Source organism: Beta vulgaris, chromosome 1 (genome assembly GCF_026745355.1).
Source record: "Beta vulgaris subsp. vulgaris cultivar EL10 chromosome 1, EL10.2, whole genome shotgun sequence".
In the NCBI taxonomy this organism is placed as follows: domain Eukaryota; kingdom Viridiplantae; phylum Streptophyta; class Magnoliopsida; order Caryophyllales; family Amaranthaceae; genus Beta; species Beta vulgaris.
This window is the reverse complement of record NC_079202.1, coordinates 45,939,513-45,962,233: the sequence shown is the minus strand read 5'-3', so window position 1 is coordinate 45,962,233 and position 22,721 is coordinate 45,939,513. Positions and strand designations below refer to the sequence as shown.

The 22,721-nt window shown below is 33.5% G+C and overlaps 1 protein-coding gene and 1 long non-coding RNA gene across 2 annotated transcripts; both read right to left on the bottom strand.

Moving 5' to 3' along the window:
• Nucleotides 1-3,300: 3,300 nt before the first annotated feature.
• Nucleotides 3,301-6,557, bottom strand: LOC125496815 (uncharacterized). The gene is made up of 3 exons (XR_007273116.2): nucleotides 5,961-6,557; nucleotides 5,478-5,583; nucleotides 3,301-3,913 (listed from the first exon to the last, which is right to left on the bottom strand). It is a non-coding gene; the product is annotated as an uncharacterized LOC125496815 (long non-coding RNA).
• Nucleotides 6,558-19,439: 12,882 nt separating this feature from the next.
• On the bottom strand, nucleotides 19,440-22,248 carry LOC104892603 (probable trehalose-phosphate phosphatase D). Its single transcript, XM_010678588.4, has 8 exons — nucleotides 21,457-22,248; nucleotides 21,217-21,357; nucleotides 21,026-21,097; nucleotides 20,667-20,906; nucleotides 20,398-20,475; nucleotides 20,227-20,296; nucleotides 19,970-20,133; nucleotides 19,440-19,837 (listed from the first exon to the last, which is right to left on the bottom strand). The coding sequence occupies exons 1-8, from the start codon at nucleotides 21,718-21,720 to the stop codon at nucleotides 19,769-19,771; spliced, it is 1,098 nt and encodes a 365-aa protein (XP_010676890.1). The 5' UTR covers nucleotides 21,721-22,248; the 3' UTR covers nucleotides 19,440-19,768.
• Nucleotides 22,249-22,721: the final 473 nt, after the last annotated feature.

The window sequence follows — 22,721 nt, the reverse complement described above, 5'->3', positions numbered from 1 at the left end:
TTGTTAACTTCCAATATTTGGTTAAGATTTCAAGTCATACTGCTTTTTTTTTTTTTTTTGGGTTATGCTATATGCAGTCCGAAGGGCTGCATATAAGACATAAATACATTGCTTAAAATGAAATTTAGTTGTAAATTTATGACAAAAGTTTGCATTAATCTGTAATAAATGATCAGTTAATGCTTGTTTTTTCTATTTTTAGCTTCTTATATGGAGTCTTTAGGGCTGCATTTAGTTTTTTCCTTTTTTTTATATTAGTTGTACTGTTTGGTTTTTGCACATATTTTAAGAAATTTTGATCTATTTACCCACCTATTGGGTGTTCCTATGTCACCGTGTTTTCCGGGGGAGATTCGGTTGCATGGTAGTTTCTTCCTATTCGATGGAGAATTTCAAAGGGCGCTAGTTGTACTCAGCTCGTTGCTATTTTGATTCAAAAGGTAATCGGCAGTTCAGAGATCAATCCTATTAGTATGAAAATCGACATCAAAAATCTGGAAACTCCTTTTTTTGATATTCATATCTGTACTTATAGTTTTCTGAAATACTAATAATTAGAAACCAAAAACGATAAAAAAAAAAAACAAGCATTAAGTTATTTGTTTTTATTCCTTTATCTCCAATGTCTAGGTCATGTAATTTAGATTAGATTTATCTTAATGTGCAATGTCAAGTTAGATAACTTTTTGTAATTTGAGACGCAGATTTTTAGTGAGTTGAATGAGATTAAAAAATAAAGAATAGATGAATTATATGAGGAATGTATTTAGTACTTATACTAGTTTTGAAGCCCGTGCATTATACGGGTTGTTTTTTATATATATTTTTGTTAACATTATTGATTTTGTGTTACTGTAAAATGAGATTTTTCAACACGATTTTATTTACATACTTCATCTGTTAATTATCTATTTGGACCAATCAACTTTTAGTAAAAAAAAAAAACAACTATAATTGTCAATATTACCTTTACTTTATGTTAATAAAATCAACATTAATTATTCATCAAATTGCCTCATAAAGTTGCGCTTACTTTATTAAGGATTTACTTATTCCCTACACTTGTTAATCAAAGGAGTACCTCTATGATAAACTACACATTTTTTTTCATTTTCTTAAAAATCATGCCCAAACCCATTATTGTAGTAGAAAAAGAATTGATAAAATATTTGTCATTATATCCTTATTTTCATATTATCTTTAATATCTTTAATTATATATTAATAAAGTTTATAAAAAGGTGATATAAAGTTAGTATTGCAATGGTTGTTTCCATCTCTAATAAGTGAAGGCATGTTGACCGGTATTGTCAACTAACATATCAGTATATCACTATAATAAAAGTTTAAAAATAAAATAAAGTAGATATTGAGTGGCCACAAATGCATAGAAGCTGTCACTGAAAATGTTGGCTACTTTAGTAGATTTGCAGCACTTCATTATTTAGATGTTATCGTATGGTTTAGGCAAATCTCAAGAATCAAGTTTTTTTTATTTTATTTTGTGATTTTATATGTGAATCATAGCCGTAGAGTGAATATACAGTATAGTAGCACGTATAATAGATTCCTAGTTATAATAGATCCCTAAAAGATAATTTTTTTTGGTTTTTGTCATAGCCGTAGAGTGAATAAACTCTTATCTCTCAAACTCTAAATTTTATTATCTCTCAATCAAACTCTAAATTTTATTATCTCTAAATTAATAAGATGACGTGGCAATCCTAGGTGGTGCGCTCTATGCTCCCGAAGAGTTCCTCTTTTATATATATATATATTGATTTAACCTCGTGGAGCTATGTATGCCAAAATCGTTCGTGATAATATCATTTAAAAAACATATATATGTATCACCCTTCGTTTCCTCCTTTATACATGTGAAAAACATATATATGTATCATCCTTCGTTTCCTCCTTTATGCATATAGACTTTAAAATTTTATTTATTGTCCACTTCAAGAAATGAATTTGTCAAATTCTTCTTAATTTATGTTTATATGTAGATTTCAGCTATTCGAGTTGAGTTTGGGTCATATCCATTAATTTCATATTGTTGTTGGGTCTAAATCAATTTTGGCGCATGTTAGTTTGGGGAGCTCTAACTATACTTGATATATACAAGTGCACCACACAAATCTATGGATTTTGTGATTTGTTTTTGGCATTATAAAATGGTTTTATTCAGATTGGTTGATGATGAGTTTGTTGACTTTGGCAGCTATACAACAAGCTCTTATGATGCCGAAACTTTAAGATTATCTCCATTTACAAAATGATCACTGTCATTCAAAAGTATAATCATTTAGGAGCAGTTGCAGAACTCGTGCAAAAAAGTTACTACAACTTTAGGAAATCAATCTAAACTTCATCATTGGTTTATGTAATACTCCTAGTAGTAGTGGCAGTTGCACTGTAATTCCAACGTCCTCCATGTATTCACATTCTAATTTAATTTTCTCATGTCTTCATCTTGCATTCACAATTACTTTGCAGTTAAGCTGATTTTATATTTGCTTCAAGTTCTTATTCATTGCACATAGTCAATTTTATTTCTACTTCTATAAAATTGCTTCTTTTCAGTGTAAAGCTAACCTTTACACTTGCATAGTCTGTTCTTTGTCTTTTTCCTGCCTTAGTGGTTGTTGCATAAGGGCCCTGTTTCATTTGGTGGAAAACTATCATGATTATTCATGGGGAAAACACTATTGTAGATTAGAATTTCTTTGTTTGGTTCTTTACATGAAAAGTTAGAGAGGAATGGAAGAAATAAATTGAAAGGGGAAGGATAAATAGGACGGGAAGGTAAGGTATAGGGAGCGAAATGTTGCATGAATGTTTTCCGTCCTTGACAAACCAGGCAAAGGCGAATAGAAAAACCATTTTTCATGGAAAATATTCTCCGCCTAGCCAAATATTCTCTAGATCGAAAATCCCCTATATTCCTAACACTTGTTAACACTTGTTATAGTGAACAAGTTGACATTTCTGAAAATGTATTAGGAAGATCATTGATTGTAAATATGTTTTTTACCACATATGTACTCAAAAGATCATATCTATATACATAACTTATATGCTTATCTTTCACATAAATGTATTGGGAAGATCATTATCTGTTTTTAGAAGCAATATATGCTTATCTTTACTAAAATTGTAAGGGGAGGAGCATTAGTTATATTGAAGATCATATATATGTGTGGAAGAAAACAGTAAGATTTGTGGAGAATAAAGAGTTGAGAGAAAGTGAAGGAGACTGAAAACAAGTGTAAAAGAATCTTAAGCATCAAAGTTTCTTAGTTGACTTGAGGCCCTAATACTCTAGAATCCCTCATATCATCACTATAAGTTCATGTTGGACCTGACCATATAACTAATATTCTGAATAACCTTAGTCAACTGCAGAACTGCTAATTGTTACAATACGGCAATACTAACCTTCACTGATGGGGCATTTCCTATTAATGCAGAAAATTTTGATAATCAGAGGAATGCTCTTTAACATTTTTGAAGTTCAAACGCGTATAATATACTCGAAAGTGATATAGAGAAAGTACATACATACACTGTTTTCTTGCAGGACATGCTCAAGTCTAAGTGTCCTGCAAGAAAACATCAGAATAATTTGTGTACTTTTGGGTTTGACCTGCTACAAGAAATGGGAATATGGTTCCCTTTCCCTTTCTCTAGCTCTGAGTCTTTTTCTCCTTAAGTTATTCCTCTTCCTTTTGCCCAATTTCTTCAGTAAAGTCCTTGCATTGCAACTTTGCTTTTACGCGTTTGTGATAAGGTTAGTATGTTATCGGATGAGCTTCTTTGCTGAAGTCGCGGCTGCATGGATTTGGCCTTAATGTGTTAGCATTCGTTGTCTGAGCTACCAAAAATGGTCCAAACTAGTGATTCTTGGTCCAATTTTTCTATATAAAGTAAAGCAAACAAAAATTCAGTTCACGTCATTAGATGACTTTGCCAGAATGATCAAAGTCAATTTGACAAGAGCTTTCATTATCTATGTAGCATCTGTGTCCTGTGATCTGTGTCATGACAGGATGAGAGTCATACTCGAAATGATGGGCGAAAATGATAACGAAAGCCACACACTCTAAGCAAATTAAAGGAAAAAAGTAAGGCAGATCAGAACACTCGAATAATCGAATGAATGAACAACAAAACTAAAAAGATGAATTAACGAATCAGCAAATGACAATGCTTTCTATAGGAGTGTATTTCTTCATCACCAATTGATTTGCATTATATGATGAAATACTCTAGAAAGATTCAAAGTAGGTAAGATCATCTATCTGTTAATTGTTTTCTTATCTAACTTTTTTAGTTCCACGTATCGTCCCATGTGGTCGAACCACCTGATCTTTCTTCTTCATTCTTCTGGTATTTTCTTTTACAAGACAAGAATATATACATGAATTTTTGTTTATTAGTTTATAATTTCGATCGAAAACGAATGATTCGTTCCCTCATTGTGTGGCGAAACATAATAACAGCATTAACCAAAGATTTTGGAAAACCAATGGTTAGAAACACTGCCAGCTGCATGGGTGCCAATTATTTGCTAATTTTAGTAGCCAATTGATGCAGCTGAACATGCTGCAGTGAAGTTTCTACTGTTTATGTGACATGGGATTTGCTGCCTTCAGATTCTACCTTATGTCAGAAACCAATATAATGCGTAGTATAATATGAGGTTCTCCGCTCATTTAGCTTGTATTCTTTCTCTAGTATTGGTTAGGCTAATATGTTATTAATATAAGTACATAAATCTTGATTATTATAGCAACTGAACTGTTTATGTCAGTTTGTGGCGATGTGGGAATTACTGAGAACAGTACAGCTAAATAGCTAACAGTTTGTTAGCAAGTAAGGAAGAGGAAATGTGGTGCCACACACAAGTGGAATTACTTAAATGTCGCCCCTCCCTCTTGTTTGGTCACAAACAGTTTACAAAATAGCTTTGTTGCGTAATATGTCATGAAAACATAAGCCGTTGCCCGTTGGTAAGTTGAAACTTCTATGTTTTTTTAATTGTAACTCTACAATGGTTATGCCACATGACAATACTACTCTCGCACAACTTCAAAATAATATAGGTTACGACGACAATAACTACTCCACATATAATGCAAGCCTCACATATAACACAGAAAATTATGTCACATAAGATACACAACTGTTGCATAGGATATTTTTATGTGTGACCTAGCTAGGCATGTTCGATTCTATTACCTTTCCTTAAAAAAAAAAAAAAACTAAACACATGGTGTAGCTCGTGGTGATTCTAGAAGCTATGATGACAAAGTGATGGCTCAAAAAGTTAATATGTTATGGAGAATCAGATGATCAAATATAAGAAAACCATTGGTTTTGGGACACTACTGATTTACCATCATAGACGCCATTAGTTTACATAGAAAGAACCTAGCTAGCAAAAAATAATGAGGATATGATGATGAAAGTAAATTTCACCTGTTTCTACGGATTCAAAGTTGGAATCATTGCTCTCCATAATGGACCTTAAAATGTCTTTAACTTTTCTCTCAATGCCAATTGCCAGCCTATTATATCATACATCCTGCATAATATATAATAATACGCGATTAGTGTACTAAACTTATTATTGAATATCATATGCATCCCTTAACAGTATTGTTACCAACAACTTGTACTGCTAATTATTAACTTAATCACAGATGATCCTAGAGCTAATATTGGTTAAATCGCGGCCGTCGAAACTTGATCAAGAACAGGGCACAGCCCTGCTATGCAGACATCTTATCCGTTTGTTTCCTGCAACGAGGTCATTTGCCTAGCATGTGGGAATCTAAGATGTGAATGGTGGAGCACCTTTCTTTACCTTAGCTTAATAATTTTCTTTGGATCTGTATTAATATATATTTATAGCCTTAATCTTTATTAATTTCTTAGCTTAAATTAAAGAAAATCACACACCCAGCAACTATTCTTTTGGGTACTGGACCACAAGATGCCTATAAAAAAAAAAAAGGTTAGTATTCTTCATTCAGATCCCAAGGTAAAGAAATGAGTTTTAGGTATTGGGGACCAGCCTTTGAAAACGGATGTTTATACACGTAGAAAACTTAGTCTATAGTTTTCTGTATCAATGAAACAAATCTTTAGTTGTTCACATTATGAAATCTTGTGTTGTGATCTTAGACGGCAGAAGTGTTGTGAACTGTTTCATATATTCTATGAGAATACACAATACAAAATACAGTATACTTTGTAATATAATCAAGGTTTTACTGTATATAATAATAGAGTCTGATATGTTGGAAGGAAAAGAGGTACACCGAAATATAGCTGCTACTTTTTTGTAGGAGAGAGGTTGCATAGGGTGGCATTTTGTGGGTGGATTCAGATTTCAGACTCATATGAGGTTCAGCCCTCTTCCTTTGAATTCTTTCTAACTACTGTAACTCCAAATATCAAGGTGAGGAGAAGATAGTGGCAGGGCCACATATGTCCACCTCATTTTTAATCTTTATCAGAAAAAAAAAAAAAGTTTTAGAAATAAATTTAGATAAGTTCTAATAAGGATTAATAAGATTAAATAAGTTTAGATAAGTTTGAATAAGTTCCGTTAGCAAAAATAAGACCTAATATGTTTAGATAAGGTCTAATAAGAACTAAAATGTCTAATAAGTTTAGATAAGGTCTAATAAGAACTAAAATGTCTAATAAGTTTAGATAAGCAAAAATAAGTTGGATAGAATATGTTAATCGTTACATTTTTTTTTTTTTACTAAGGTAAGAAGAAAAAAGGTTAGGAGACCCTCCGAACGAGGGGAGCTCCTACCTTATCAGTTACAAGGATATTATGGAGAGCATATGAAGTACAATCTACTATAGAGAAATGACCATCACCAAATGACCAACATTAGCTATCCAATCCGTTGCCTTGTTGGCTTCCCGGAAGACATGACGTATGTCCCATGACTGAAAATCTTTTAGAAGGTAGTGGATATCTCGGATGATGTTGGAGATCTGCCGGGGGGTGACCAGATGCCTTTAACTACGTTAATGACCATAAGATTGTCGCCCTTGATCACGATGTGGTGAATATCATTTTGGAGGGCTAGGAGAAACCCTGATGAAGAGCTGTAGCTTCGGCAATGAAGACTGCGGAGGAGCCGAGATTAAATGATGAGGCTGTGAGGAGGTCTCCAGCTGAATTTCGGATAAGAATGCCTGCTGTAGAATTGCCACGAACCGAACCGACAAAGTTGAGTTTGAAAGATTGTGGAGGGGGAAGCTCCCAGGCGACGAGAATGGTATTGTTGTGATGATGGGGGTGGTGGAGTGATTTGGATGGGGTAGTGAGGACGGAGACCCATTGGAGAAACACTTATCAACTGTCTCCCTTAGGGTCTATTCTTTGTGGAGGAATTTGGCCTTGTGTAGGATTCTATGAACATTAAGGGTGGCATTATTGAAAATGACATTGTTTCTTTCTTTCCAAATGTTCCAAATGATGAAAATGAATTTTACAATTTGAGTCTTATGCTGTCGAAGAGTGTAGAGTGGTGAGCAAGGGGGTGACAGTTAGAGACTGGGGTAGCCAATCGCTGACCTCTTGTAGCTCTCAAAAGGGTTTAATACATTGAAAAGGTGGACCATGGAAACACTTATGTGTTGCCCTCCTCAAGCATCCGGGTGCCAAATCCATGGCTCTTAATGGGGTACGAAAAACAGTGAGCAGTGGATCGGACTGTTACTTTTGGCATGACACTTGGGTGGGGTCTTCACCTCTGAAAACAGTTTTCCCAAGACTATTTCTTCTTGCAATATCTCCAAACGCAAAGGTTGATGCATACGGTTTTTGGGAAGGCATTACATGGGTGTGGACTTTCATGTGGAAGCGGGAGTTGAGACCCCGAGATTGTCTTGAAAAATCTCAGCTTGATAAAATATTGATGAATGTCTGCCTCTCATATGAAGGTAAAGACAAATTGACATGGGCCTTCAACTCCTCAGGTGAGTTCTCCACAAAATCATTCTCTTATGAGCTTGACAAACTAAGCCCGACAATCCACAATGATGCGGTTAAGGGTATTTGGAAGGGGCTTGTTCCTCACAGAATCGAGATCTTTGTATGGACGACACTAATGGAGAAATTAAACACTCGACAAAAGCTTGCTCAAATCGGCATAATTCCGGCAAGTCATAATGTATGCCCCTTGTGTTCTTGTTCATCCGAATGCTCTAATCATCTATTGCTTCATTGCTCATTTGCGCACCAAATATGGAGTTGGTGGATTGGATTATGGAACGTGAAATGGGTATTTCCATTTTCGCTAAAGGATGCATTTGCTCAATGGCGTTTTCCCAAGAGAGGTTCCTTCTTCAAAAAGGTATGGCTCGCATGCTTTTTTATCATTACATGGTCGATTTGGAAAGAGCGTAATGCTCGAATATTTGAGAATGTCTCGTGCTCACTTGAAAATATCCAAGACATGATACTTTTAAGGCTTGGATGGTGGATAAAAGGGTGGATTGATGAGTTTCCATATTCACCAAATGAGATTCAACGCAACCCGCAATGTCTTGTATGGAACGGGGGCTTTAAAGCATTGCGTGTTCCCTCTGTACCATCACCCATGTGTGAATGGAGCCCTCCAGCAACAAACCACTTAAAGTGGAATGTTGATGCATCAGTCAACATCCATCTCTCATCCTCGGCCATTGGAGGTGTGCTTCGCAACCATAAAGGAACCTTCTTATGTGTCTTCTCCTCTCCCATACCTCACATGGAAATAAATAGTGCTGAAATTTTGGCTATTCATTGGGCCTTAAAAATCTCAATATCATGTGATATCACAAAAAAAAAAATGTGATATCACAAAAAATGGCACGCTCATTCTGGAATCGGACTCGGTGAACGCAGTAAATTGGAGCAACAGTGATGTGGGTGGTCCGTGGAACATGAGCCACCACCTAAATTTCATCCGGAACGTTCGCAAGAAGGACCTTAATGTCCAGATCACTCACAAAAAGAGGGAGTCAAATTTTGTGGCAGATGCTCTTGCCAAGCAGGGCCTACTAAGGCTGAATGAATTCATAGCATGGCTCTAGGTAGTGCAACAGGTGCAGCAAGGAGCCAGGTTCTATAAGCACCATGAATCCTCCATCAAGCCAGCGCAGCAGCAAAGGGAGTGCAAGTTTCTGTGTGGCAGCATAGTAGTTATATTCATGTTGTTAATATTCAGGCAGTTGATTATTGTGAGTTGTCCATTTACTAGCATTGTAAGACTTTGTAGTTTTCTTGTCCAACCAATGATGTCTAAACATTGATGTATATTCTAGAGGGTTGAGCTCTCCTCTAAATTGGGTGTACATTGTACTATAAAAGTTTCCCTTTCTGCAGGGAATACCTGGTTTATTGGTAGAGGGCTCTAGCCTCTTTTGATTAATGCAATGAATTATGAATTATAAAAAAAAAAGGGTTTAATACATTGACAAGAAAGAAACAGATGGTCCAGAGACTCTTCTGCTAGATTGCAGAAGCTACAATGATTAAAAGGGATAATGTTTCGTTGGGCAAGAATTTGGCGAACTCCGAGGCTATTATGACAAATTTGCCATAGGAAGATCTGGAGTTTCGAGGGAATTTGAAGCTTCCAGATCCATCGATATTCCCATTTGGCTTGTTGAAGAGGAACATAATGGGCTAGCCAAGTGGCTGATTTGACTGTAAACTCTCTGGATGAGGAAATCCCCGAGATGGTTTCGTCGGGAAGAGGGTTCATTGGAAACGGAATTCCTTTAATAATCTTGACGATATGTTCGGCCAAAAGGGTAGATAGTTTTTGAAGATCCCAATGTCTGTTGGGGAGGATGAAATAATGATATATTTTTGTTATACCAACTAAATACATACTTTTGATTACCAATTAAATTTGCGTATAAGTACCACACTATAAAGATTTCTGGAACTATTATAAAGGTTTTATTCATATTTGTAATGAAATATATAAGGGTACAACTGTATATGAAACTTAGCTTTTTTACTAGTACTTTAATACCTTAGCCTATATTAATACTCAAAAAAAGCTTATTTGATACCATCAATAAACATTCAATCTATATTGGTTGTGACTTTCTCGAAAAACACCATGAGAATAAAGGATAAAATAAAAGTTTGGAACATGCAATTAAAAATATAATAAAAGTTTAGAAAAAAAAGGGAGTTGTTTTTTTGGAAAAAGAAAAAGGTATAGTTAGAGTGTAATTAGTTAGGTTTGGAAATGGTAGTAGTGTTATCTCCAATAATTGGGGTAAAGAGTAGAGGATTGTTTAATTTATTATGAATTTTTAAGACACCAATGATGGGTGATAACTGATATGAGCTTAAGTGGAACTCTTTCTTTACACGCCTGAAAGAAAAGAAACTTAGATTTTCATGGCTTCGACATTGGAAGCATTATGTTTGGTGTCCCCATTTCCTATAATATGTCCTCTTCTTCACATCAACTCTCTCTCTCTCTCCTCTTCACTAGTGGAAGCCAACTCCTCTTCAACCCAATTTTTTTTTTTTTTTTTTTTACTTTCTAATGTTTTTCTTGTTCACCTCTCTATATTTTAGTGGATTTCCTTTTCACCACCTACTCTTTTCTATTATTTTTTAAAAATAAATTAAACATATTGTTGATTAAATTAATTGTGATATCCACTAATATCTTACTTAGTCTAAACTTGGAAACAACAAACAATTATTAAAAAATGTATAAACAACCTCAAGGTGGGATCGGCTGAATCTAGGTACCCAATCACAGTGTACATATTTTTGATTGGGAGCAATTGCCTCGTTACCTTCATTTTGTTACTAACAAATCAAATCTTATAAAATCTTGTCTCCTTGAGATTGTAATATATATATATTCATATTAATTCCTTGGATCAATTGCTTAATTAACCGTACCTCTAGATAATTAGCCTCTAAATAACTGTATTTTCCGTGCTTTGAGTTAATCCATTTGTGATTATGGAGAATGGTGAAAGACAGCACAAGAAAAGGAGTGAAAGCTTAATTAGTAGTTATTACTTTCTTCGTTCTTTTATGATTGATAGCAGCGTTTGTATTAACTTTGTATGTGATAGGGTATACTTTTATCAAGAAAATGTTTATCATGTAAGTTGTCGTTGCTTAGTTTCATGTATATTGCATTTGTAAAAGAACGAGGAAGTAGCACGCTTAAAAAGGACTCTTTAATTCATTGATTTTGATATTAGACTTCATTCGGTTACTCGTAAGAAAGACAGTCGAATAGATACAACTTACAAGGACAAGATGTTTCTATTTCCTTTTCATACATCGATATTTTGTCCATTAATGATAGCATATGTTATCGAGTCTATTCTTGTGGATTAAATGGAGAAAATGATAATTGGTTAGTAGGAACTTGACATTTTTCCCTCTTGAAATGCGCTGGTGAAACAAGTGTTTTCTAGCACAATAATATATTGGATCTTGAAAACATAATCATCTCCAAAAAAAAAAAAACTTCATTTGGTGACTAGTATGAAAGACAATTCAATATAAATACAACAACTTACAAAGGACAAGATGTTTCTTTTTCATATATATATTTTGTCCACTAATGATAGCATATGTTATCGAGTCTATTCTTGTGGATTAAATAGAGAAAATGAGTTGGTTAATAGCAACTTGACATTTTTTCACTCTTGGAATGCACTACTTCATGTTCATTTATGAAACACGTGTTTTCTATCACAATAATATTTTGGGTTGTGAAAACATAATAATCGTCTCAAAAACAGGAACTTCATTTAGTGACCTACTAGCCTTCATATGCACGCGATGCATGCGTTAATTTCAAAATTTGTTATTTTATTAGATACTCCATTCGTACTTTATTTATGATTAAACTTAAATGTGAAAAATTCAACAGTTAGATGAATTTAGATATATTAATTCGCTAATGTAAAAAATTAAAAAGGTTGTGAGTGATTGTTAAAATTAATTTTTTGTGAATGAATATTGAACAAAAAGAACAAAAATAATGAGTTGGTTTAACTGAATTAAAGAGTATCAAAGGTAGTGAATGTTCAGACTTTTCATGTGCACGTTATGGAATTTTTTCCTTGAATAATGCAAAAGTGGGTTTTAATTCCCAAAATATTCCCAAAAAAATAAAAATTCCCTGCGTACCGTCCACGTAGGACAGCACGCGAGAATTTTTTATTTTTTTTTCTACTTAAGTAAAACCCGCTAATTGAAGTAGCGGTTTACAAAAAAAAAATTATTTTTTGTTTTGTTTTGTTTTGTAAACCGCTACTTCAAGTAGCTGTTCATTAATCAAGTAGCGGTTTACTTAAATCCCTAACTCCAGAGTTTGATATGTGCTTGCAATATTTTGCCAAGGAAAACCGCTACTCAGAATAGCGGTTTATATATATGTGTATAAACCGCTACTTAAAGTAGCGATTTATTTTAAAATAAACCGCTACTGTGAGTAGCGGTTTTGGTGGGCAAAAACAAAACAAAAAAAAAGTTTCTCGCGTGCCGTCCTACGTGGACGGTACACAGAAATTTTTTATCTTTTTGGGCATATTTTGGGAATTAAAACCCACTTTTGCATTATTCAAGGAAAAAATTCGCACGTTATGTATGCCATCTTTTTTATTTGTCCATTTTAATTTTTGATTGAAGTATTTGATGCATATACCATTTTAAACTTGTTTTAAATGGCAAGTTGGAATGAGAATTTTTAAATGATTTGCTTTTGTAATCTTTTTCATTCCATTAATTAGATCATTAAGGGTATTTTAGTCACTTCAAAAGAGGACACCACACCTCCTCCCTTGGCTTATATAATAGAGATATATATATATATGAAACACAATTGAATATATGATTGAATAAATACAACTTATAAGGACAAGATATTGTCCTTTCCATTTCATACATTTGTATTTTGTCCAGTAATGGTTGCAATGTTATCGAGTCCATTCCCGTGCATTAAATGGAGAACATGATAGTTGATTAGTAGGAACTTGACATTTCCCCCTCTTGGAACGCATTATTTCAGGTTCATTTATCCTTTATACAACTTTTAGGATGAAACAAGTTAAGAGTTTCTAACACGAAAATATTTTGGGTCTTGAAAACATAATCGTCTCAAAAGGGAAAATTTCTAGTCCCAATAACTTTCATGCTTCATTAACATGGAAACAACCTTTGTATCTGCAATTTTACATACAAGAGTGTCTCTAAAACTAGAAAACCTTTTATAACTTGCCAATTTTTGGGCTTCATTAGCACGAAAACAACTGAGATTTAGAACATAAAGGCACCCTAAATTGGGCAACCTTGGGTCCCAAAAAATTTTTTTTTTCGGGAATCTCGTGGTAAATTTTTTTTTCTCTAGACTGCCCTCACATAAGGCTACTCATCCTGAGATCCAACAAGCCCCAATTCCCTTCCCCCCACCCCCACAACATTGAAAATTTGCTTCCATTGAGATTTGAACCTTGATCTCCCATGTAGAAAATAAGAAGCTACATCATTGGACCCAATGATACTTGATGGATCCCAAAAGTATTTTTTACTGGAAAAGGTTATATGTATATTTAGTGTTCATGTATATCACTATTATTTTGGAAACTCTTGCTGCTTTAATTTTGGGTCAAAATCATAATTAATTTGCCTCTCAAACTTCCTTCTTAATATAAAGAAAACTTATCACTAATAAAAGTGGTGTACATATACACTGAGGCTCTGTTTAGTAGGGCGTAAAACATTTTCAGTGTAAAATGATTTTCATGGAAAACAATTTACAATGGAAAACACAATTCCAAAATTAGTTTTCCGTTGTTTGGTTCGATGTAAGAAAAATGAAAGGAAAATGAAGGGGAAAGTAAGGAGGTAGTGAGAAGAGTGTACAAGAGAGATAAGAAAAATAGTTTCCCCTTCATTTTGAAAGGAAAATGGTTTTCCATCATTGGGAGAGTAATTTTACCCCAAGAGAAAATGGTTTTACACTCTTTTGCCAACCAAACAATGTAAAACTGAAAATAGAGGAAAACAGTTTTCCGGAAAAACGTTTTACGCCCTACCAAACGGAGCCTGAGTGTTAGGGATGGGCATGGGTCCAGGACCCGACCCAGTTGGACCCAACCCATTTTTAAGGGTCTGGGTCTAAAATTTGAGACCCATTAGGTCCGGGTCGGATATGGTCTAAGTGTCTAAAAACGGGTCTGGGTCCGGGTCTGATATTTCTAGATTCAGGCCCAGATCCGACCCAGAGACCCGGTGTATTTTTTTAACATATAAATATATTAGAAATAATATAATATATATATATATAATTTCAACCTTCCTGTTTCTCTTTGTCTCTCTGCTTCACTTCGAACTTCGAATCCCTAGTTTTACTTTGAAAGAATTTTTATTAATAATTTTAAATTTGAGTAACTTAAACTTCTTGTAGACCAATTGTGAGTTGTAACATTTTGGTATTACATTGTTGTGGTTGTTTAATTTAGGATATTTTGTGGAAGAATTAAATTACTATTTTGGTCCCATATTATTTTAATTACTAAGGAAATGTGCGTAAAAAATCGCAAGGTAAAAAAATAAATAGAAAGTCAAAATATGCTTGAGACCCATTTTGGACCCAAGACCCACCAGACCCATTAGGTCTGGGTAAGGGTCCAAAATTTTTGGACCCTGTGAGTCTTGGCGGGTTTGGGTCCAAATAAAAAAAGCGGGTCTGGGTCTTGTTAGACCAGCTCCAGATCCGGCCCATACCCATCCCTACTGAGTGTACATCTATGTATCACTTCCCATGCATTTATGCTTCATACTTGGGTTGGCTTTCCTTTTTATTAGTAGGATAGATCTATCCTAGACTTAGGTGAAAGAATTGGAGGCTTACCAAAGTTGATCACAACTGTTTAATTCATACACTGATGTTGATATGTTGTTTTGGAAGGCTGAAGTAAATTGCTATGCAATCATACTTATCCTTAACTTAGACTAAGATATCAGCTGCACTATTTCAGGAACACCCTGCTTTCCTTGTACTAATTGGTTTTTTTCCTGACTGATGAGTTAGCTAGCTAGCTAGATACCTACAAATTACCAAAATCCTCTGATTAATCAAATAAAGTGAGCATTTTTACTTCCACTTGGATGCCAATACTAGAGAAGAGATGCTTGACTATCACCCATTTCAGACATTTCCTTGTTGATTTTTACCTTATTAGCAGAAGTTCCAAATTACAGCAGTCGTGATAAACCTTTAATCACTACCTTATAATGGAAATTAAAGATGGAAAGATGAAATGCTAATAGCATCATTTGATGAGAAGTGGCATTGTGCCTTACATGACTAGAAAAGTATGACAATGATATTATATACTTTGCTCTGACATTCCCTTAAAATCATTGAATGACATGAGAACAAGTTGAATCACTTGCTGAGTAAGTACTTTTCTTTCATTTTCCTCTTTTTAATTGATTATTACTCCTCAAAAAAGTAATAAGATATATTTCTCTGCTTATATGGACTAGTCTACGCATTTTTGGTGAGCCACGTAAATCAGTATGTGTGTTGATTTATCATTTGTTTGTTTGTTTACATCTTAGAACAATTGGAATCGACACTAAAAAGTTCGAGTGACTTAAATCATACGTAAATCGAGACACGAGTAAGTTGGATATATCTGTGAATATTTAGGGTCTTATGGCTATCATATGTTTTTGCCAATGAAATGCCTCTACTAGTGCTAATACAGCAGATTCTTGCAACACACTTTTTTCTGATTATACTCTTCTTTTCCTTTTTATTTAAGTATTAATCTGTATGGAACTAAAGCATATATTGAAGGGAAACTGAAAGTTTTTGGATTTTATTTGGGTAATGGTTGCTGGACTGACACAGTGACACTTGTAAGTTGTAGCAATAAATTACTGTGCTCCCTCTTCAGTTTTCAGGTGGGATGCAATTATACTGATGCTTATGGAATAATCTTTTAGGCGTTAGTTTAATATCATGGCATAAACAATAAACTAAGTATAAAGATGATACTCTTTCTCTTTTTCTATTTTGTACTAGTTTGCACTTGATTTTTAAACAACAGAATTGATCCCTATGTATCAGATTTTACTTGGTTTTTTAATTACAAAGCACTGGATCTATTGTGTACTTACTTTCTTTGCAGATATCAATATATCATGCATTTGCTTTTACATTGTAGGGCAAGATATTTGGATTAGTTTTACCCTTATATAATCAAAGGAAGGCCTTTGTCCTTGAGCAATTCCTGTTTTTTTTAAATCAAACCTTTTTGTGAGAGTGTAAGAAACTAAATTACATTTTAATTTGACGGAATTTTTTGCTACTTTACCTTTTTTCTTTCTTATAAGAATAAGAAAAAAGTTCGGCTAATTGCCTAACAATTAGTTGGTTGATAGGAAGAAACATATCGATCATTTTAAGTAATTTTTTTTTTTGATTCATATGAGCCACAAAAACAGTACAAAGTACAAAGAAGGGAAAGGGGAATTCAAACCTGTAACCTATCGTTCACGGCAACTCAATCTTGACTAATAGGCTAAGACATCCTTAATATCATTTTGAGTAATTTGAGTCTAACTACTTTATGTTAATTTATTAAGGATATTGAAGATATTTCGTTCCCCATAGTTGCCTATTGGACAAATAATTTTTAGTACTTAACAAAGATATGGGACAAAAACAGGGGGAGAAAAGGTATAGTGGAGAGAAATTTAGCATATTGATTTTGACTAATAGAATATTAGAATATGACTTTCAAAGGTGTATATTCTCCTAATACAGGAGTTTATGAATCAATATTGGGTTGAAGATCTTACTGTTCCATGGTTTGTCAGTTAGGTACCCTATGCAATGAAATGTTACAGAAGACAGAATTTCAATTCTTTTTGGTTCATATGATTCTGGTACAAGTCATGGATTTAGAAGGAGCGAAATCCATACCTTAAGGTAAAGGGTTTAAAAAACCAAGGAGGAGGTGCGTATGGCTCATACCAATACCTCTATGTATCAAATAAAAGAAAATATTTCATTCCCAGATACAACCAAACACATGGTATTAGGTATCAAGTTTCAAACCTATAACACTTTGATTTCATTCTTGATTCCAAACTCATACCACTATATGAACCAAACGCCCCCTCATACTTTTTCATCTCAGTTAAACGTTAGCCTTGTTATGATCGCTTCAACTCAAGAAAAAGAATTTAGTAGATATTAGTTTCAAACGACAAAATAGCCTAATAAGTTAAAATCATATTCATCTCATAAGAAGTACTCCATTCGTTCCTATTTGTTCTTCTACTTACTTTGACTTTTGTCTCTCTAAAATATATTCGAAATATGAAGAACAAATAATAACATAGGGAGTAATAAATAGCATTATATGAAAATACTAGAGAATTAACAAGAATTATTTTGAATCAATAAAGTTCACTATATATTAGGGAGGGCACAAACCTAATCGTCTCTCTTTACTTCCGGAAAACCCTCGTTTCTCTTCAACAAGTTCAAGGTTGCCACTATCGTTTTCGATGGTGGTAAGCCCTAACTTTTATGCACTTATTTTCTAGTTTTCATTAATAATAATTCTTTTTTCTCTCTCTGTTCAAGAATTTTCTACACACTTATTAGGTTCTTTGCCTCCTAGATTGGGAGTTTAGAGTTTGATTTATCTGTCTCCCTTTGTGGGAGTTTAAGTTGAATTTATGGCTTGTTGCAAAGATGCGGTTTATTGATTGGTTGTTGTACAAATTTGCAATCAGTATTTGGAATATGTATGCTATCTACACGGTCCAATAAGATTTATCTTATCAAACCATGCCAGAATGCTAGACGCTTTCATAGAAGGTCACATGATTCAGCGTATAAACGAATGCTATGCTCTATTGTCAAATCTGGCTCATTATTATCATAGTTATATCCTAGACTCTAGAGGCCGGACTCTATTTGATCAAGTTAGGTTGTGTTTCATTCTCCTTTAATATTAATTGTAGATGTCGTATAGCTTTCGATTAATGAAATTTTATCTTTCCCCTTCGACAAAAAATAACTTTAGATAATTTGTAATCAGTAAAATCCATTTCGAACGTAATAATAAGTTCTTCATTAAAGCAACTTCGGTTAAACGATAATTAGCCTCATATGCATGCAATGCGTGCGCCCGTAGTATTTATGATTAAACTGAAATGTGAAAGATTATTAATAGTGATGAATTTAGATTATTAATTCGCTACTGTAAAATACTAACAAAGATTATGGTGACTTTTAATATTAATTTTTTGTGAATGACTGATATTAGGGTGCGTTCTCTTCACCTTAATAAATTAAGTTTCAGGTCCAATAAGTTCAGATAAGTTTCAATCAGGTCCAATCAAGGCAATAAGTTCCAATTAGGTCTAATAAGGTCCAATAAGTTTCAATCAGGTGCATAAGTAGTCAGGTCCAATTAAGTCCAATAAGTTTCAAATACTAAAAGTTAATAACGTCTAGCCATTTGAAAGATATTTGTTTACTGTTTACGATCACTCCACCTCAATATTAGTGTTCAATCCTCGTCATGTTGATTGAATTACAGCTGAGATTAAGGCATATGGAAAGATGAGGAGTACAAGGCAGAAAAAAAAATTAAATAATTCATATGTTTTAATTTATGAAACGACTCAGGGAATTGTCTAAGTCAATAACTAATTATAGTAGCTTCATAAAAGGTGGCATATAACAGTGTTTTAGATTGATAACAAATCTTGGTCTTGAATAAGTACTATACTCTAGAACTTTAAAATCTTACCAAGTGTACTAACAAAAGTACCTAACTATCTGGCTGTATATACAAAACGTACCTAACTATCATTTTTACAATCAATTGGCTCTACTTATAATTATGGTGTTGTTTGTGAGTGGTTTAAAACATTTTTTCATGGTAAATGTGACCAATTATAAATACTGTATGTATCTAATTGATATACGTTGTTAGATTCTTTGTTCCTTACACTTTTTATTTTATCAAAAAGTTGTGTTAGATCCTCAAGATTTAAATGGGTGTTGGACAATTCGACACTTCATTTTAAGTATTTATTTCTATTATGAAAAATTCCTGTAGAATAGCCAACTTGAATATATAGATATATATGCGTATCGGACATGAGTGATGAGTAACATAGGTTAGATTAGAGTAAAGTAGTAAACTCCATTAGTTAAGAGGATGGTTTCTTATAGGATACTCTTGCATATTCCTTGGAATTTGGTTATGAGACAACAATCTTTCAATGGTTTAGGTTGTATAATTAAAATACACAGAATGAAAAGGATTCGCTTGTTGAATGCTATGGTTAAGTGGTGTGCTTTATGCCACAAGAATAACTCATAATAATTATAAAAAAAGTAGATAGATTCCAATTCTCAAAACATATTTTCCACTAATATCTTCACGGTGGAAAAACAATAATTACATAGCTTGAAACTCCCGATCTAATATACTAATATCTTAAGGGGGTAATATGCTACTGAACAAAATCTTAAGGGAGATTTGATTTTCAAAGCTCCCCTCTTTTTTTGCTCTCTACATACTAATTAAACTTACATATGTTACTACTACTTCATTACATTTCATTAATTACCATAAACAAAACTAAAACTAATTACACAATCAACCCCATTAACAAAAATTTTCGGGGGTGAAGTTGATTGTTCTTGTTCTTATTAAGATTTGTAGTAACTGCGCAGAGATGCTTCCTTCCACTCAACCAACCTTTGTAAGAAGCACTTTACCTGAAAAAGTCGATTTTTAAGAAAAAAGAATTAGCAACTTTTTCTAAATATAATTAGATTGTCCAAGTGTAACATTTATAGTAATGTTTAATAATTAATCATTTGTTAATAATGAGTCCATTAATTAATTACCTCAGAGGGGTCTTGTAGGGTATATGCAGCAGAAGTTTCTTTAGGAGATTTGGAAACAAGGATCCCAAATCCTTGTTTTCTCTTCTGAAGTACCTTAAATGCATCTTCATCTGTTCTATCATCTCCAATGTAAATTGGTAATACATCTTTAGAATTTGCATAACCTGTAAACAAGTTTTATAAACAAATAATTATAAATAATTCAATCCCACCAAAAAAAAAATGATTTATCAATCTTTAAGGTAGCAAAAACTCACCAAGTGCCTGCAACAAAAACTCTAGTGCTTTGCCTTTGTCCCATTTAATGGTGGGCTTGATTTCTAATACCTGAATTTTCAGTCAAACAACATAAATATCATGAGAATTATCTTACACAAATAATTAAACTTTTTGTTCTACTAAAACAAAAAAAAAGAAAAAAAAAATACCTTTCTTCCATAAGTCATTTTGAGTTTAGGGTAGTCATTAAGAACTTCTTTGACTATCTCAGCAAGTTCAGGCCATTTCTGCAATTGTATAAGAAAAATAAAGGTTCATAAAACTGTACAAAATATAATGTAACATGATAATAATAATAATATGTATATGATGCTAAGTTCAGTTCAGGTTCAATAAATTCAGTTCAGATAAGGTCCAATAAATTTAGGGCTAATAAGTTGAATAGAACGCACCCTAAGAATTAAAATATGGATATTACCTTCTCATCAACGCAGCGAAAATGGACCGACAAGCAAAACTTGTTGCTTTCAACTTTAGCACCTTCAATGAACTTAGTTTTTTCAACTAATTTGTTGTAAACATGATTAATAATTGGCAAAAACTCGCTTGCAGGTTGGCATACAACTGATTTATCATTACTTCCATTAACGGGTCCTTCTATGTCCATTCCATGACTACCCGCGTAATAAAGTTCCTTTAATTTCACAAAATCATAAACCTGCATATTTCAAAGTTACTTAAGTTAGTAAATTTTGAATTTGTTACTATATATAAAAGTTTGTTAAAGTAAATAGTGTAAGTTCTAAAAATAGATATAATTAGGAGTATATAATGTACCTTGTCCTTGCCTCTTCCACTCACAATTGCAGTAGGGAAATATCTTGCCACTGTTTTAACTGCAGCTCTCATCTGATAATATTAAATCAATAAAAAGGGGTTAGATATGTATAACATATTGTTTTAAGGTATATGTATGTATATATACATATACAGGTGGTGATCATAAATGATGGTAATGGTGTACGGACCTCATCAGACATGAAAGCGCGATCAGGGTCTTGGACAATGGGAGAAAGGGTTCCATCATAATCAAGAAACATAACAATTTTCTTTCCTTTAGATGCTCTTATGATCTGATCAAACATTCCCAATGCGGATGGATGAGTGACCTGAATAAATTAAAGAAGTTGTTGATTAAGAAAGTTTAATTAAAGATATACTTATAGAAGATGATTAAGAGATTATTATGTTATAGTTATATAGTATACCATCCAAGTATCATGCTCAGGAGAAGAAGGAGGAGATTTAGCAGGGGAAGAAGCTCTCATGGAATCAACCCAAACATTGATCTTTTGTGGAGCACCTTGAGTTTCAAGCTTCTTAACCACTTTTCGGCGTATAAATCGGCCTGCGGTGGATGTAGGAGGCTTCGGCACGGCCGGAGAGAAGAGTGAAGAGTTTGACATAGCCATGGCAACAGCCACTTTTAAGCTTTGTTTTCCATCAGAAACTACCACATTTTGGTTAGTCATTTTCTCTGATTCTTGCTTCTTCTTCTTCTGTTGAAAAACAATTCACAAGTGTATGTATGTGTCTAGTTTTTATCTTTAATTAAGAGAGAAACCAGGCAAACAGAGAAAAACAGGGGAAATATTTATATATATATAGAAATGAGAGAAAAACTTTGAGAGAAAAAAGAGTTGTAAGAGAAAGACACAAGTAACTTAAGGGGGGAAGTGGACTCAATTTATAACTTGTTCGAACCACAAACGGACGAAACTACCACAACCTTTCCAGCTCCTTGTAAGAGTTACTTTCAAGCGCATAAGTCTTTCTTTTAATGTGCATTTTATTTTATGGACCCTACAATCTATGTTCTTCTCTTGGACCCACCATACCTATATTATATAACTTTTTTTTTTTCTTTTTTTTTTCTTTTTAGAAAACAAAATCAATGAATGGAGAACTTCTGTTTCCTACTATTCCAAGAAGTGATAGATTTAGTTTTCTTCGAAAAGGTCTTTCATTAAGAACAAGGAAAAGAAAGTGATTTAGCATAATAACAAATTCATATCAAGTACTTGTGATTAGAAAGGTAGAAACAATTTCCTTACGTTCATATTGTTGTTGGTTCGATATTTGAATATTCGAAGAAACTGAAAGCAACAATAATATAGATTTTTAAGAATAATTATTTATGAGAACAGTAACAAGAAAAATGCTTGATAATAATCTTATTAGCATTGATTCTGGTAAGTTAACATATGAATGCATATATAGTGGCATCAATAATAAACAATTAAATCACTAATGCAAATATATAGTATGTATATTATTTGTGGATACTACAAATAAAGGCGGAAAAAGTTAGTATAAGAGGAAAAGTGTTGTACCATATTCATGGATGGCACTCTTGGTTCAAAGTAAGCAACCCTTGAGGCTTGAACTAACAAATGCCAAAAGTCTCAGAAATGCCTTCAAGATACCGGTACTTCACCTAGAAAGATAGTGTTTTGAAAGAAGTGGTGCTCAT